General features: G+C 43.7%; 1 protein-coding gene across 2 annotated transcripts in view; it reads right to left on the reverse strand.

Annotated features, from left to right (window-relative positions):
• SLC35F4 (solute carrier family 35 member F4) overlaps nucleotides 1-16,527 on the reverse strand; it is a 536,946-nt gene that overhangs the window by 163,445 nt on the left and 356,974 nt on the right. For both annotated transcript variants that reach the window (XM_078662094.1, XM_078662095.1), the window contains exon 3: nucleotides 3,298-3,592. In XM_078662094.1, the coding sequence (XP_078518220.1) occupies nucleotides 3,298-3,592 (295 nt within the window). The remainder of the gene's footprint in view (nucleotides 1-3,297; nucleotides 3,593-16,527) is intronic.

The raw sequence follows: 16,527 nt of genomic DNA on the forward strand, positions 1-16,527 counted from the left end.
GATTTTCTTCTTTCTTTCAATCCTGAGCCTATGACTCTATCTTCATTTTGTATCCTTCCTTTTTTCTCCATCTTTTAAACTGGCAGAGATGTACATTAGTCACATGTTTTAGACAACAGAACATTGCATTTTGGACTTGCTGTTTTGTTTTATAGCTTTGTAAGAAAGGGCAAAAAATGACAGCATGCAAAGTGCTGTTCCAGGTTCGGATAGGGTGTCAAGCATGATGATAAGGAATTATTGACCTCTATGGTGATGTATTTATATTTTAATTTAGAAGCCTGGATCATCTCTCGTCATGATTGGAGGAAGAACAGTGACGGGGCGCAAGGGGCTTGTAAATAAGCCCCTTGATTTCTTAGCTGTAACGTGCACACAAATCCTCTGGGGTAAGGGTAGTTGGATATGAAAATCCTAAATATTGAAATAGTAGGTGAGTGTAAGGCAGCAGTCCTGTGTACTGTGTTAATGTTTACCTATTGTGACGTCGTCCTGTATACAGTTTCAGCATCAGGCAGCATTTAGGGTGAGTTTAACATTGATTAGAAACCTGTCCGCAGAACAGACGGAAGGAACCCCTGGCACTTAATGGCGATTGGACTTCCTCCCTCCCCCCCCGCGGTCTCACGCTGACTAAGTTTCCGTTGAGTCAGTACACACTAGCGTGCTGCTTTCTCCCTGATTGGCGTATTTCATGCTGCGTATGCATGCACAGCCAGCACGAGCTCGCTGAATGAGATGTGCGCATGTCTATGCTGGGGCAGTGACTATAAATAGGCCAGCCCAGCCGCTGCTTGTTAACACTTAGCAAGCCAGAGATCCCAGCAAACTTTCCACAGCTAGGCAATTTATCTACAGTGAGTCTGACTCTGACTCTAAATATTGCTGGCCAGAGGCACAGCTTACACAGGACTTGGCGACCACTGTGTCGCAGGGAGGGGCACCATTCTTCAAGGGGGTCCCCAACTCCTCAGAGGGTCCCTGTTTGGCCCAAGGCCAATGCATATTTGTGAGACATGGGGGACTAGGGGGACCCTCATCCCATTCTGCAGGGGGCCCCATCATTTTGTGGTATGCCACTGCTGCTGGCCTGAGAAGGAAAATTATATAAAGTTCTAAGGGGCCCCTCATCTCATTCTGCCGGGAGGGGGCGGGGGCATCCTTTTGTGTTATGCCACTACTGCTGGCCTGACAAGGAATACTATATAAATACTGTGGGCCTCATTCCGAATTATGCACAAAGTGGAAAAAATTAGTGCAATGGTTTTTGTGCCCTGCTTTGCCCTTTGCACCTTTTACCGGATGAGACTTAAACGCACTCACTCAGGATTATTGAGCATGCACTCTCGCCCGTGTCCAATATGAAAGAAATCGCACTGGCGCAACTGTACAGTAGGGCAATGTCAAGTGAAAAATCGGTTGCAAATCCGCTTTTGTATAGTATTCCCCTATATCTACCACAACAGTAATAAATCGGGTACAAAAATCGATACTAAGCACAATAAGTATTCGTACCCGGGAAGGGGGGGAGGGTTTACAATAATTTTTAACCTTTAAACTTGCAATGAGACCATAGGACCATAGGAGTCAATATACCAGTGATTTCAGTGAAATACTAGCTGGTTGATAACCCAATGTTGGAATGTAAGCACATTATTTAGAATCCACGAGGTATTATGAAACGGATAATAATGACTAATTTGATTTTATGGACTTTTTCCAAAGTCTGATGCTTGCGAAACAATTAAAGATGCATCCCTTCCAATGCGCATTTTTATTAATTAATACGTGGTACATAAATAAATTACTAGACTTTGCAGACACTACCAAGACATACATATTTCCATCTTCTAGACTCTCTTCCAGTGCAGCTATTCCTTTCATCAAACTTATGCCAGTTTGCTGAGTATGCTACTAGGGGGAAGAACCCAGGCTGACTTTAGGGCTTGTAGTGCCTAGTCCGGCAATCTTTGTTAACCCCCCTCTCATGACCTCCTTCTGCATGGATTCCCTCACTAGCACGCTACAACATTGCCCCTCCCCTCTTCATAGCTCCTCTCTCACCTGCATTTCATTTGTTTTATAGCGCTACTAAATCCAGTTTAGGGAGTCAGAGCACTTTAAGTGGCACACACATTACACAGTCAATGAATCATATATGTGTAAATCGGTGCTTAGGAAAAGTTATATAGGACTAAAGGGACTACAGGGTGTAGGGGGTCACATCTGTACTGGTAGGTATTTTAAGAGTGCTTGGTCTGGAGAAGTACAGATTTAGGATTTCAAACATAACACAGAGATTGGGGTTGGCTTTACGAATAATAATTTATTTCTACCCAAACAAATTCGTTTTTAGCAGCATTAGGATAATGAAAGACTGGGTGAAAAACATAATGTTCTAACCTATACCTTGTAGTTTGAATGCCGCTCTTTGACGGCAGTTCATAGCTCACTGTGCTGTAATAGGATTGGTACTTAGGAACTGCAAGTCACAAAAGGATCTCTGTGACGAAAGCAGTAACCGGCTGAGTTGGGTTGGCTGTACTAGTAATAATTTATTTCTACCCAAACAAATTCTTTTTAGCAGCATTAGGATAATGAAAGACTGGGAGAAAAACATAATGTTCTAACCTATACCATGTAGTTTGAATGCCGCTCTTTGACGGCAGTTCATAGCTCACTGTACTATAATAGGATTGGTACTTAGGAACTGCAAGTCACAAAAGGATCTCTGTGACAAAAGCAGTAACCCGCTGAGTTATTTACATTAAATACAGTTCTGTCATCTGCATGGTACACTTCTTTGCTGCAGGCATGTTAACACTCTACTGGACAAAACTCCAATCTCTCCCCAGCAGAGACATTAATCATCCAGAGTTATCGTGACATTTTTATTGTTGCCTGAAAATTGTTGGACACCCAAGGAACTCTGCAGCAGGTGCTTTTAAATCCTAACATATTTTAAACACAGCGAATCTCCCCACCTCCTGAGCTCAACACCCAGTGCGGTGGCAATGGTTGCAGTGCCCTAAAACCGTCCCTAAAAGAACCTTTTCATTAAGTCCCACTAGCAGAATATACATGGGCCTTAGATAGAGGCAGATATTTTTTGTGTCATTTACAAACGATAATATATAGACAAGGTAATTTATATATATATATATATATATATATATATATATATATATATATATATATATATTCACATTCATAAGAAAATCAACGCAATTCAACAACAAACGATCATTTAACAAGACAAGTCTTAATGATTAATTTACTTAATTAAATGGAACTGACCTGATTTTCTTTATTGGCGATTGTTTCTCTTGTGCTGTGGCCAAGTGCCCAGAGTAATATATAGGGAAAAACATAATGTTCCAATTTGTTGAGAACCAAGTCATGAAAAAGGGGCAATAAAAGTTCTTGTAAGTGATTTTCACTATTTGTGTGGTTCCAACCCAAGACGATGAAACAGACAAAATAATGAGAAATCCCCAGACGATCTTAAGGAACGTAGTAGCACACGTCTGACACCGGGTCTTTTCTTGATTTTCCTGGCTGTTCTCTGTATTTGCTTGTGTCCCATCTCCTCCTATAAAGAAATAAGAAATACGAAATTGTGATATTAGTGCAAAGATGGTTTTGAACTAAGTGAAGAATAATTTGTTATATTTTCTGCTTCAACATTGTTCAGCACTCAAAAACAGAGTGTTTGTGCAGTAAAATGTGAAAACATCTTGTATGGGAATAGACTCATCTCATTCTAAGTAATGAACAATTTGAAATTTCAATATGTAGGAGAATCAGGCCACTAAATAATTTGGAATAGTGCGCCCACCACACGTCTCAAAGAGCTATGTCCATGACACATATACAGGAGAAACAGTGACTATGTCAATTTAGGTTCATTTTATTCAAAGTTGACTTTGATGTAGCGGGAATTACATTTTACTAGTAGGGATGCATTATAATCACATGTGTGGAGTGCACCAGCATATAATCTTTTGTTGTATTAACATGAAGTGTTAGAATTTTGAAACGTATTCATCTGAAACATGATGTGTTTAGGCCATTGAAAAAGTAACATGGGGAATTGCAGTTCCCTGGAAACTTTCACTTTAGAATTAGCAAGTTGAATTTCATGTGTGCTGTGGAATTTGTTCTTTCTCATGTTTTGTGCTGTAGGTGAAAGAAGCACTTTTGTAAGCTAGAATAATGTCTTTGTTTTACTAGTAAGGCAAGGAGAGACGAAGTTACAATTGTGTTGCCTGAGTCGATAAAGCAAGGTTGTTGTGCTTCACACAGGAGAAGGCCTGGGAACCAAGGACAAATTGTTGCAAGAGAAGAACACTGTTGTCCCATGAAAAACGACCTTTCGGATTGTACCCAGAGAAGATGCCATGATTCGCAATGAATGTTGGGAGAGCTACCTACAATAATGTGATGATGGGATTAGGGAGAGTGCCCACTTCTTCCTTGCCTTCAGAGAGGGAGCATCGTAGAGCAAGCTCTGTCTTGGTAGCTTTATGCTACATGACTCTTTGATGGTGGAGAGACTTCCTAGGAAGACTCCACATGTTGACACCTTTTAAGCTTCTTCCTGAGGATACTTAAGTAGGGATGTCACTTTAGTGTTAGTACAGGTTAAAGCTTTTCATTTATCAACCCTCGATGCAGGGAAATTTGGACTCATGATTTTTGATCCTCAGCATTTTGTTTCTTGAACTAATTGTTTTACTTATGCTACATCATCATAATTGGATACGCAGATTTGGCTCTATGCTAATTCCAATGTATTTCTATACTCTTGTGTTGAGGTGTCTTTATGTTCAGTTGTTTTTGGCTTTGCAATAAATCAAACCAATCTTACATAGTTGTCTGTGGTTACTATGTGTTCACAAGGATTACTGTTCAATTGATTGGCTAAAATAGCAATTTATCTCCATTCTACACCTTCATGCTGTGAAAAAGAACCATCAGGTTGTGACTCTAGAATGTGTCCAGAGCTTATGGGACAGCCCTTTCATTTGGTAGCAGTGTTGGATGGTTTGTACATGAGACGAGGAGAGAATCCAGAATTAGCCTAGAATAAGTGGAACCTAGAACCCCGTAGACCCGAACTAGAGCCAAGTACCTGTGAACAGAAGGCTACAGAATCTGGCAGAAACCGACACACTTTAATGTTTCGGCGAGATAAGCGGTGAACGGAGTGAGTATTAATAGGGTGTATGTTGTGTGTTAGATTGCAGGAATGATTTGATTGTGTGATGTCTTGCAGAGTTGGTGTGAGAGTTGAGCGAATGTGGTTTTGGGCTGGATGTGGTTCAAGGATTGCGGTTTGAGTTTCAGTTCCTGAAGTGGCCTAAGATCCCCAGATATATTAAGGGTGTAGATGACAATGAGATTGAGATTGTCTGACCAAAGTATTGAGGAGTTGTCGTGAGAAGTCATCGGCAGCTCCACCCAAGGCAGGGAACTTGTGTGAATGGGATGAGTGCTAACTCTGTAGTAGACCCTGAACGCAAAGGGAAAACTGCACTGGTTAAGATGATTCCCTGCTAGTCAAGGTTGTACAGCGGATGTGCATTTTTTGAGTGACTGAATTCTCTCAATCTTTTAGGTGGCAAACAATTATGGAGTTTAAGACGATTGTGTGAGTGAAAGCGTACAGAGAAATTATAAAGGGGTGAACTGCTGCGAGGAGTGAAGGTGATGTCTGAGAGTGTCACGCTGCGATAGGTTGGTTGGTGTAATGCTACGCTGGGATTGGTTGGTAGACATCGGCAAGTTGTGTTTGAAGAGATTGTTTCATCGTAATATTCTGAACAAATTGCAACTGAAATCATGCGATATTTTAGGGTGTTGCACAATCTGTTCAGGGGTGATGAAGGGGTTGTTAGTCGAGTAGACAAAGAGGCCACACCCGAGGATACCCCAGCACATTACTTAGCGACAAAGGTGCTTCACACTATAATTTGGCTTCAAACTTAGCACAAGATTACTGAAAAGAGGGTGAATTGTCATTTCCACGCTTTGGTTCATTTCGGCAGGATATATTGCATCAGTTAAGAGGAGCAATGTTTGCATTACGACATTTGCCTAGACCAACACAGTTTGAAGTGTTAAATGCCTGTATGCTTGCAGCACATCTTAAACAGAGGGAGAAATATCAAGTGAGATTTGAGAAAACTAAGGGCCTTATTTATGAGGTGTTGCCGTAGGGAAGCGTGGCAGGAAGATGGCAAAAGAAAAGGGCAGGAATGCGCCGTATCTAAAAGATACAGCGCATTCCTCTCCTTTTACCCTGCGCCGGCGCACAATGCGCTGCCTGCACCAACGCAGGCACCTTTGCACAATGGTGCAAGGGTGCCTGCGTTGCGGGGATGATTATTTTTGTACAGGAAGGGAAACCTTTCTGTACAAAAATAATCACAAGAGGCTTTTCCTCTTTCTATGTGTGCTCACAGATAGAAAAAGGAAAAACGAGGAGAAAAAGATATTTCTCTCCGTTGCGCCTCCCTTACGCATCCCCTGGGGAGGGGTAAGCTTTTTGCACTTCCTCAGATTTACGATTTCTCGTAAATCTGGGGCAGTGTCAAAAGGCCATGGATGCTGCTGGGAACACCCCCAGCAACACCCATTGCACGCCCCTTTAATGCAGAACACTTGTTAAGGGGACTGATATTCATCAGGCAGCATTAAGCCAAAAAAAGTGGCTTACTACTGACTGATAAATATCACGCAGGCTTCTGCACCACGGAACGTCACAAAAAGTGATATTCCGATGGTGCAAGGGGCCTCTGAGGCCCTGTGAGTTCATATCAGAATGCACAGTAGGATGCACAGCATACCATAGAAGGAGAGATGTTATAATCGGTGCTGGTCGAAGAAGGAGATTCTCAGGACAGGAGCAAAAAGGTAAACAGAGGTTACAGTAGTGACAAAGAAAGCAGGTTGTTGGATGGGTTGTTATTTGCACCTTACAGTCCACAGTCAGGGGATGGGGTTGAGACTGAGGTAGTGCAGAAGACGTGGGTAGGGCACCAGCTCAACTGGGTCCCTATATAGGAGTTGTGGGAAGGATATCCCCAGGAGTAGTGGAGACAGGAGTGTCCTTGTTTGGAGGTTTAGACAGAACTGAGCTAACACTGCTTCACAGTTACAGGAAGCTCGTACAGTCCCAGTCACTATTGGTCCTGTTGTCCCAGTGTATGACCAAAGCTCAGTGGGAAACCTTAGTCAGCAACAAGCCATGTAGGTTGAAGGAACTGGATTAAGAAGAACAGGGAGCACGAATGGGAATTGTCCATCTTTAGTGCCTATGAACTCTAGTACCCCTTTTGTTGCTACTGCTGATCCTTCAGGAGTACGCATTGGTTCCAGTATCATACTATCTATACCCATGGCAAGCACAAGTTCACATCTGCAAATGTGGGAAACCCCAGTGAGAGGACCAAGTGGTGCGACTTTAGAAACCTGCACAAGTCAGGGAATATCTGGAAATCAGCATGTTTTGGATGTTTCAGACTTGGAATCCTGGCTGAGAGACCATAACAACAGTAAAGAGAGTCAGAGTAATACATCGAGTCAGGGTACCATCAAGGCTGCAGTAAAGGTGAAGCTATTGGATGTGGTGAGGCAGAAGGCTGAGACAGATGAGATCATCATGGGAATTTACCTTTAAATAGGATAGAAACCTATGAACCAGATGACCTGTTGTTTGTAGCAAAGGATGTCACCCGGAAGGCACAACAGGTACATGAGAAGCTGTCAGAATTAGCTCAGAGATATGGAGTGGATTTGTCTTGAAAAGCTTTACAGGGAAATCACAGACTCACAGCAACCAAGAGCTGGAGGAGAAGAGGGTGACTGGGTTGAAGACGCCCAGTCTTCAACCCTGAGAGCTGATTATAGGCATAAGTGCTTGGAGTATGTTGGATAAGTGGGCAAAAATATGGTCAAAGAGGAAGACTGTGAGAAAGGTGACATCAGAAACACCACCTCCAGCAGGGGGGACACAGGGGTTCGAGGTATATCCGTTATAGGAGGTGGCTAATGGAGGGTATGTGCATGTCCCTTGGGGTAGAGTTGACCTAGCTGCATTCACAACTGATTTTCCCAGGTTGAGGGAGAAACCCTCTGAATAGTATAAGCGATTAAATCACTTTGTCAAGATCTCGAAGGTGTTGTGGATTTACTTAAATATTTGTTCGAAATAATGGTTCCTAGTTATCTGTGGTTTGCTTGTAAAATAGCCATTGAGTGGCCTGCTGCTGAGCCAGAGAGGGATTCGGTAACTCAAGGTCCTTCATCCTTGGTTATGAAAAAGTTGGATCAGGTGCTCACGTGGTTGCAGTCCAAAATAGCTCTCAAGACATCGATTAGGTTAAGATAGATTGAACGACCCAGGAACCTAAAGAGTCAGTGCATGCCTATTACGAAAGGCTGTTGCAAACCTTTAAGCAATACAGTGAGCTAGATACACTCGATCCTAAAGACATGGGACAATTTGTCCGAAAGTTTGTGGCAGGACTGAGGCCGGAGGTTAGCCTCATGATCCAGCAACATTTAATCTGCTGGCAAAATAAATCCATAGAAGAGATCTTACAGTATGCCAGGTACTGCAGTGATGTGGTGGATTCTGAGCATAGAGGTTAAAGGAGAAGTTGATGCTGGTTCAAATGCGAAATGTAAAGAAGGGAGAGCAGGTACAGGCAACAGGAGGATCAGTAGTTTGTGTCAAGGGAAGGCTCCAGGAGGTGTCCAAGTTACATCAGTTGTCGTACTGACGGGACAGGGAAGAGGAAGAGATGTCCCTATAGATCCTAAAACAGGGATAGATGTTGCAACCTTGAAAAAGACCACTGCTTGTCATTTTTGTCACAAGATCGAGAATTAGAAGCATGAGTGTCATCTAAATCTTGCAAATCAGGTGCAGGGAGGGGAACTTGTGCAAGTGACAGATGTGGTTAATCAGTTGCCTATAGTGACTAGGCCTAGATCTTTTACTGCGGGAGGGAATCAGAACCAGTTAGTGCAAGTGCCCCAAAGTCCAAGAATTTCACAGGGCAATCAAACCTATCCTCAGATGCCCCTAATGGAAACGTTGGACGGATTTGATCAGGACCTGTCCATATGACAGTGCCTGAGGGGAGAGGAAGACTATACACTTGGCGCAGTCTTAGAGGTAGACTAGAGTGGACCATAAATATAAAGCGGACGTAGATGTTCATCCCATTACATTTTTGATTGATACTGGTGCTACCCGTTCTACTGTGAGATCTGAGGTAGTCCCAAACCTGCCCCTCTCAGGAAAATAAATCCAAGTTGTAGGAGTAACTAACAAAAGAATGACTAACTCATTGACGGAAGAGGTATCAGTGAAAAACAGAACCTTTCAGGATCACCAACAGTTTGTGAATTGTGATTAGAGCACAGTCTGTTTACTAAGGCATGACCTCTTGTGCAAATTGAATCGTACCATCTATTGTACGCCCAAGGGAATTTAGTTGCATACTAATGATGAGGATGTCACCTTTAAACTAGCAAATCAGAACTTTTATGCTACCTTGTTTCCTTTACTGACAGTGGAAGACATGCAGCTTGATTTGAGAGTGGTAAGGAACTTTTCAGGAGAGGAGATTGGACTGATTCGAGGAATCGAGCCTGTCCACATACAGATCAAGCCTAATGCAGAATTCTCAAGATCACCTCAGTAGAACTTGACCAGAAACTGTGGCACGGATTACACCTATAATTGAGTCCATGATTTTGCAGGGCATTCTAAAGGAGATCATGGGAAGTACGTGCAATTTGCCCATCATGGGATTGTAGAAACCGAGCAGGAAATATCGCATTGTTCAGGAACTTAGACGAGTCAATAACATAGTGATTCCATGTTGACCTGTGTGTTATATATTCCGGGTACCGCCTATGAGTTTAAAGAAGGCCAACAGTCAGTTGCTTAGGTAATGAGGCTATCCAAACCTCAAGGATGGTTTATTAGTCAACGAAAAGAAATCAATGCAGAATATATATATATTAATAATATCCAGGACCAAAGGACAAAACTTCTCAACTCAAATGAAACTATTGGATTGTTCTTAAAGATAACTCAGGGCTGATTGAGAGGATATCTCTCCTGTCTCTGTTCTTCTTCGCTTTTGGATTCTTCTTCCTCTTTGGTTCTCTCGGCGATTGGGGTAGCTCCGCCATCCCGGGAAGAGGAGAAGAAAAAAAAATAAACATAAAAGAAAATGGGATCAGTCTAACAGCTTGTCAGCCTTTGTAAGTGCTACCGTCACCAATCAGTGAGGCATCACCAGGGTGAGGGAAAAGGTGTGAGGAGGCGATCGGTAGTTGGTGTCCCCTTTCCCCCTCCCTTTCTTTCTGCTCGCTACTCGGTCTCCTTCTTCCGTCCTCCCCACCCCGTAAGCCTCTTAAATAACTACCCAGTGCACTTGCCTGGAGCTACGGTCCTCCTGGACCGTAGCAGTGGATATCGGGGCATCCTCTTCCTCTCTGGGATGACCGGATACTTCAGCCTCTCTTTGCGCTGAAAATGAGCCTCCACCGCAGTCTTTTTCCGTTACGCTGGCGCCCTCGTCTGTCATCCTGCATCCCGTTTCTCTTATCTACATGGTCGCGTCCGGGTCTCCCTCTTCTACGCTCGTTTTTCTCTGATGACCGCCGAGTCTGGATTCTCCATAACTTTACTACTGGCGTCTGACGTCATCGGGGAGCTCCGGTCATCAACTAGACCGCTAACCGCTGTGTCGAGGAGGGGAGTGTCACAATCCACGTTGGAGCTCCCGGTACACCGTTGTTCCGAATCCATCTGTGATCCTGTTTCAGATTCCTTGCGAGGCTGAGTGGTTCACGGTAATGGACCTCTGTCAGGCATTTTTCCCCATCCCATTGCATGAGTAGAGCCAATTTTTATTTGCTTTCTGTCTGGAGAATCGTGTCTTAATGTGGTGTTGTGTCCCTCAAGGGTATACTGACAGTCCATCCATATACAACCAGGTGCTGAAAAAGACCTTAAGAGCTTGATTTTGTCTTGAAATTCAGTGCTAGTCCAGTACATAGACTACCTCCTCATTGCATCTGAAACATGGGAGGCTTGTAAGGATGATACTATCATCTTTCTGAACTATCTAGCTGACAATGGGCATAAAGTGTCATCGGGAAAACTTCATCAGGAAAACTTCAGTAATGTCTCACTGAAGTCATCGAATTGCAAAAGGCAATAGGAAGGTGTCACCCTCCTTGCAAACAAAGCAATCTACAACTCCACCCCGCTGTATACTTGTTTCCTGGACTTAAAAGCGGCCTTTGACAAAGTGCCCAGATCCAATCTTTGGGCCAAAATGAAAGCTTGGGGCGTGCCACCAAAGCTATTGGGAGCAATTATCGAGCTTTATTCAGACACCTGGGTCCAAGTGAAAAAAGGAGATGGTCATCGCCTGACAAGGAAATTCCATACAACCGACGGCTTAAAACAAGGCTGCGTACTGGCCCCCAGCCTCTATAACATCTACACAGCGGACCTTGAAAGTGACCTATGTACCATTCAGGGTGTTCCACCAAAATCGGCCCACTCACCTATAATAAGTCTACAATATGCAGACGAGATTGTGCTCTCAAAAACCCCCATTGGTCTACAAATCTTGATCTCCAAACTGTCGCAGTACCTCTCAAACGCACAACTGACTATGAATAATAAAATTAAAAAAAAAAAACATTCTATGTTTCTGCGGCTCTCGAAAGAAAAAAGAAAAATTTGTCTGGAAGATAAATTCAACCTCACTAACCCAGGTAGACCAATATAAATACCTGGGAATCTTACTGGACTACCAATTAAAGTTTAAAGAGCACTTGGAACAGGAAAAATCCAAAGCCAAACAGCTTCAATTTGCTTTTAAAACCGTTCAAAAGCAACTAAGCGGACATTCCACCGGCCACATTCTTAAGATTGTAGCCGCTAAATTTCTGCCATCACTAACATACGGCTCTGAATTACTGGCATCCCGGGACTCCGCAGTGCTAAATCTCGCCCAATCTAGGCTGTTCAAAAATCTCTTTTCAATCCCACGCCATATCTCTCAAGCTCAAATTCATTTGGAGTTTGGTCTCACTAACCAGCTCCGGGCAAGACAAGGAGCACTCGCCAAATATTATTGGCTAATGAGGGACGCAGCTGACGAATCCCTGGCTCACCTTTGCTGGTCAGGAGTTGAAAAACAGGCCGGGCTACCAGACTCAACATACAAGACCTTGAGGCAAGCACTTGCAGCATTAAAACTGGAAGATTCCTGGCTTCTGCCTATGACTTATTCTGCTTTCAAGCTGATAACCAAGAAAGCAGTCAAACAAGCATCATTACTTATGGATAAAGCGGCAGTGGCTGACAAAAGCCAGGCCTGGATCGTCTTGCCGTCATACACATATTTAAAACCTCAGGAATACTTGAAAGACTGCTTCAGGGATTACTATAAAAGGAAACTGAGCCTTCTAAGCCTGGGCTGCTCCTCTTCCAAAGATCTCACTCCCAAATGGCTACGGTTGTGGGCAACTCCCGACTGTCGCCTCTGCGGTAACGGTGCAGAGTCTTTACTGCACCTAATATCCATATGCCCGGCACTTCAGAATCTCAGGAAAACGCTCCTTCTACCACTCTTAAGAGAAGCCCAGGTGAGAACTTGCAGGGCGGCGGTGATAAGATGCCTAAGTGGATCTTGGATAGAACTTTCATGTAAAACCCTAACATTTTTTAATCTTGCCGCCATAGAGCTGGAAAACAGGGCAGCAACCAATGAGGCCTCTGGACAATAGGCCAGGCTCTGGCAGGCCACAGACTCTTCCTCTTCTCTCCCTTCCTCCCTTAATGATCACCTTTTTTGTATTAAGAGTTAAAAACAACGTGCACCCAGTTTGAATTTCCGTTATTCTCCGATACCTTTTACTTTTTCCCTTTTTATCATGATTTTAAAAAAACTTGCACCCATATTGAACTCACACTATTCCTCTTATTCTGTTTCCTTTTAGACCTTTCTCTGCTAATTGTGCACATTTTATGATATCAGTTTTTTACTTGACTTAAAGTTGATTTTGCGTTGTTTTATGATGTAATTGCCGCTTGCATGGTGGTAAGTCCACCCTTTTATGATTTTTTAAAAAATCAAATAAAGTATATTTTTCCCTTTTTCCGGTGTCACCAAAACTAGTGGAGGCGATGACGAAAAGGAATCCGCCTAGCACACAGAAAGAGGTCAGGGTGTTTCTGGGAATGGATGACTACTGCCAACAATGGATTCCTAATTGCTCCTTGATGGTGAAGTGTTTGCAGCTGCTGACCCACAAGGATGTGTGTGATCTGGTGCCTTGGCATAACGGTTGCATACTTGCTTATCTAGAGTTGAGACAGTGTCTATGTTGTGTTCCAGCTTTAGGAATGCCTGATTACAACAAAACATTCTTATTATTTTGTCGTGAGGGTTGTGCTCTTTCTGTACTCACCCAGATGCACGAGGTGCCCGTAGAGCAGTGGCCTATTTCTCAGCTACATTAGATCCTGTAGCTTCAGCATTGCCCAGATGTCTCAAATTTGTTGGTGCAGCAGGTGTCAGTACTGAACGATGTGAGAGCATTGTGTTGGCTCATCAACTTACTGTATATGTACCACATCCAGTTGAGCTCCTGATGACGAGGACCAAAATGCAGCATTTGACAAATAACAGGTTGACAAGATATGAGCAGGTTTTGCTCGCTGCCGAGAATGTGACCCTGAATCGCTTTTCTGTGTTAAATCCTGCTACCCTGTTACCTGTTCCAAATGCTGATGGGGAAGATTGTGAAGACCATGACTGTCTGGATGTTACTGAGCTTTGCACTAAGCCAAAACCTGACATTGTCGATGAACCATTGTCTGATCCTTACCATGTCCTCTTTGTAGATGGTTCATGTCTAAGAGACAATGAAGGTAATCTGAGAGCAGCGTTTTCTGTCTGTTCCCATCTCTGGAGTTGTGGAAGCTGCTTGTTTAGAGAGAGTAAACTTTGCAGAAGAGGCCAAAATCTTTGCTTTGACTCATGCATGTTACGTTTCTGAGCAGATCCGAGTTACCATCTATAATGATAGCCAGTATAGTTTCTGTGTGGGTCATAACTTTGGACAGCTATGGTCGCAGAGAGCGTTCCTACCGCCATCAGGCTCGCCAATCAGGAACAGGGAATATGTGAGACAACTGTTGGAAGGGAAGTGGCTGTAGTTAAGTGCGCAGCCCATGGGAGGAGTTACGGCTTTGTCACCACTGGGAACTGATATGCAGATAAAGTTGCTCACTTTTGTGCCACACATGCATGTATTTTCATTGGGGAACATGTTGGCAAGAGTACAGAGCAGACCAAAACTCAACATGATGCTTGCTGTTGCAGACACATGGGATGAAGTCAGGCGTTTGCAATGGAAGCCACAGATCAGGAACAAGCTGGTTGGATCACAGCTGGTTGTGAGATGGGAGAATATGACATATGGGTTTCAGCTGATGGTGGGGCAGTGTTAACTTAATTGTTTTGTTAAACCGAATGGCAAGGCAAATACATGGAGCAGCTCATTTAGGAAGGGATGCAATGGTGAGATTTTTCACTCAAAATTGGTTCAATACGAGGTTTCGCGTGATTGAAGAAGCTGTGTGTCATCGGTGTGTCACTTGCCAACAGATGAATGCTGAGAAAAAGACTGTTGTTGACGTGAGGCACATTGGCAGGTCAGAGGGTCCCTTCGATTTGATCCAAATAGACTTTGTTGAGATGGCTGTGCGTAATGGATTGAGATTCATCTTGGTTGTCATGTGCATCTTTTCCCGATGGGTGGAAGCTTATCCAACTAGAAAGTGTGATAGTCTCACATTAGCAAAGCTACTCAATCCTAGATTTAGATTTCCAACTACATTGAAGTCGGAAAGAGGAATGCGTTTTCCCAATGAGGTTGTTAAACTGTTGTGTGGATCAAAGGCTGCACGTAGTTACAGGCCGGAGGCATCTGGACTAGTGGATGCTCTCCATGCCACTGGAGTAAAGCTAGCATGGTTGATGAAGCCTGAAACCCCGAAAATGGTCCTAGGATGCTTGTTTTCCAGTCCAGGGAGAACCTGGCCTGGACTGGCAGTTTGGGCTGGACTGTTCCCATGGGAACAGGGTCAAGACTGATTTGCATATGGATTGGTTTAAACTTGAATGGCATGGGGATACAAAAAACTGTGGATTTAGGCCCAGATCTCAGTACTGGGGTGAATGTTTGACATTGTTTAACATTCTGACCATCAATTGTTCTTTTTGCATGTGGAGCAGATCAATGGGACCTTAAAAGCGAGATTGGCTAAAGCATGTGCTTCTACATCTTTGAAATGGCCCAATTTGTTGCCTTTGGTTCTAATGAGCTTGTGCAGCATTCCTGGCAGGAGAAGTGGGTTTTCGCCACATGTAATCTTGATGGGAATAGCAATGCGTTTGCCTGCGTTGCCTGTCACTGCATTAATTAATATAACATATGACTTTATCCTTGAGTAATGTAAAGGATTGGCTGATGTGGTTTGTTCTGTGTCTCATTAGGATAAAGCAGCAACTGCACAGACTTTTAAAGACCTCTGCTACGACCTTAGCCTAGGTGATTGGGTGCTTGTCTGAAAGCACACGAGGAAAAACAATTTTGACTCTCAGTGCCATGGACCATATTAGGTGATATTGGTGATGAACACTGCTGTGAAGTATGAAGGACCGCTGAACTGGGTCCACGCTTCCCATATCCGACGAATCACAGGTCCCTCTGATGAAACAGCTCCTCTCCCAGAAGTAGTTCCAGCTGTGACCGCAAGGTCCCCGGAGAGGGCAAGCCAATCTGTGGAGGTTACTGAAGATGTTCGATACCCACCAGATCAGGCTGAGGGGGGTCAAGCTACATAAGACCCTTGTATAGACTCTGAGGGAGATGGTAACGTTGCGAATGGTATGGAGTCGGACTAAGCAGAAGAGACTATTGTGGAAATTGGTCATCTGCAGTCAGGAGAAAAAGATGCTACAGATTTAACGTGGCCTGTGAGACAGAAGAGAAGGAACCTGAGATTTGCATCTGAAAGGATCTTGCACCAATAAGTGAATCTTCAGAGTCTGATTTGAGTGAGTCTGAGAAAGCCACAGGAAGTGCAAGGAGGTCCAGGAGGATAAGAGTGCTGTGTCTGAAATATTCCTCTCCCGAGTGGACTTATCTGGTTACAAATGCCGGGGAGAGTGAAGTCCAAAAGTTTGATACTGATTGTCGAGATCTTGCTGAAAGTTCCTGGAATCGAGGCTAATGCAGTTCTGTCATTTACTATGCCTTTTTCGCCAAGGCTGAGTGGGTTGCGGACTCTGATTCTGGAAGACATTGAATTCCCAAGCTTTGGAGCTCCACAGTCACCTCAAGAGATTGCAGCATTGAGAGCTGAACTGTTACGAGTCATTGAGGATACTGGCTCTGATCTCATAAGGG

This window comes from Lissotriton helveticus, chromosome 9 (assembly GCF_964261635.1).
Source record: "Lissotriton helveticus chromosome 9, aLisHel1.1, whole genome shotgun sequence".
NCBI classification, from domain to species: Eukaryota; Metazoa; Chordata; class Amphibia; order Caudata; family Salamandridae; genus Lissotriton; species Lissotriton helveticus.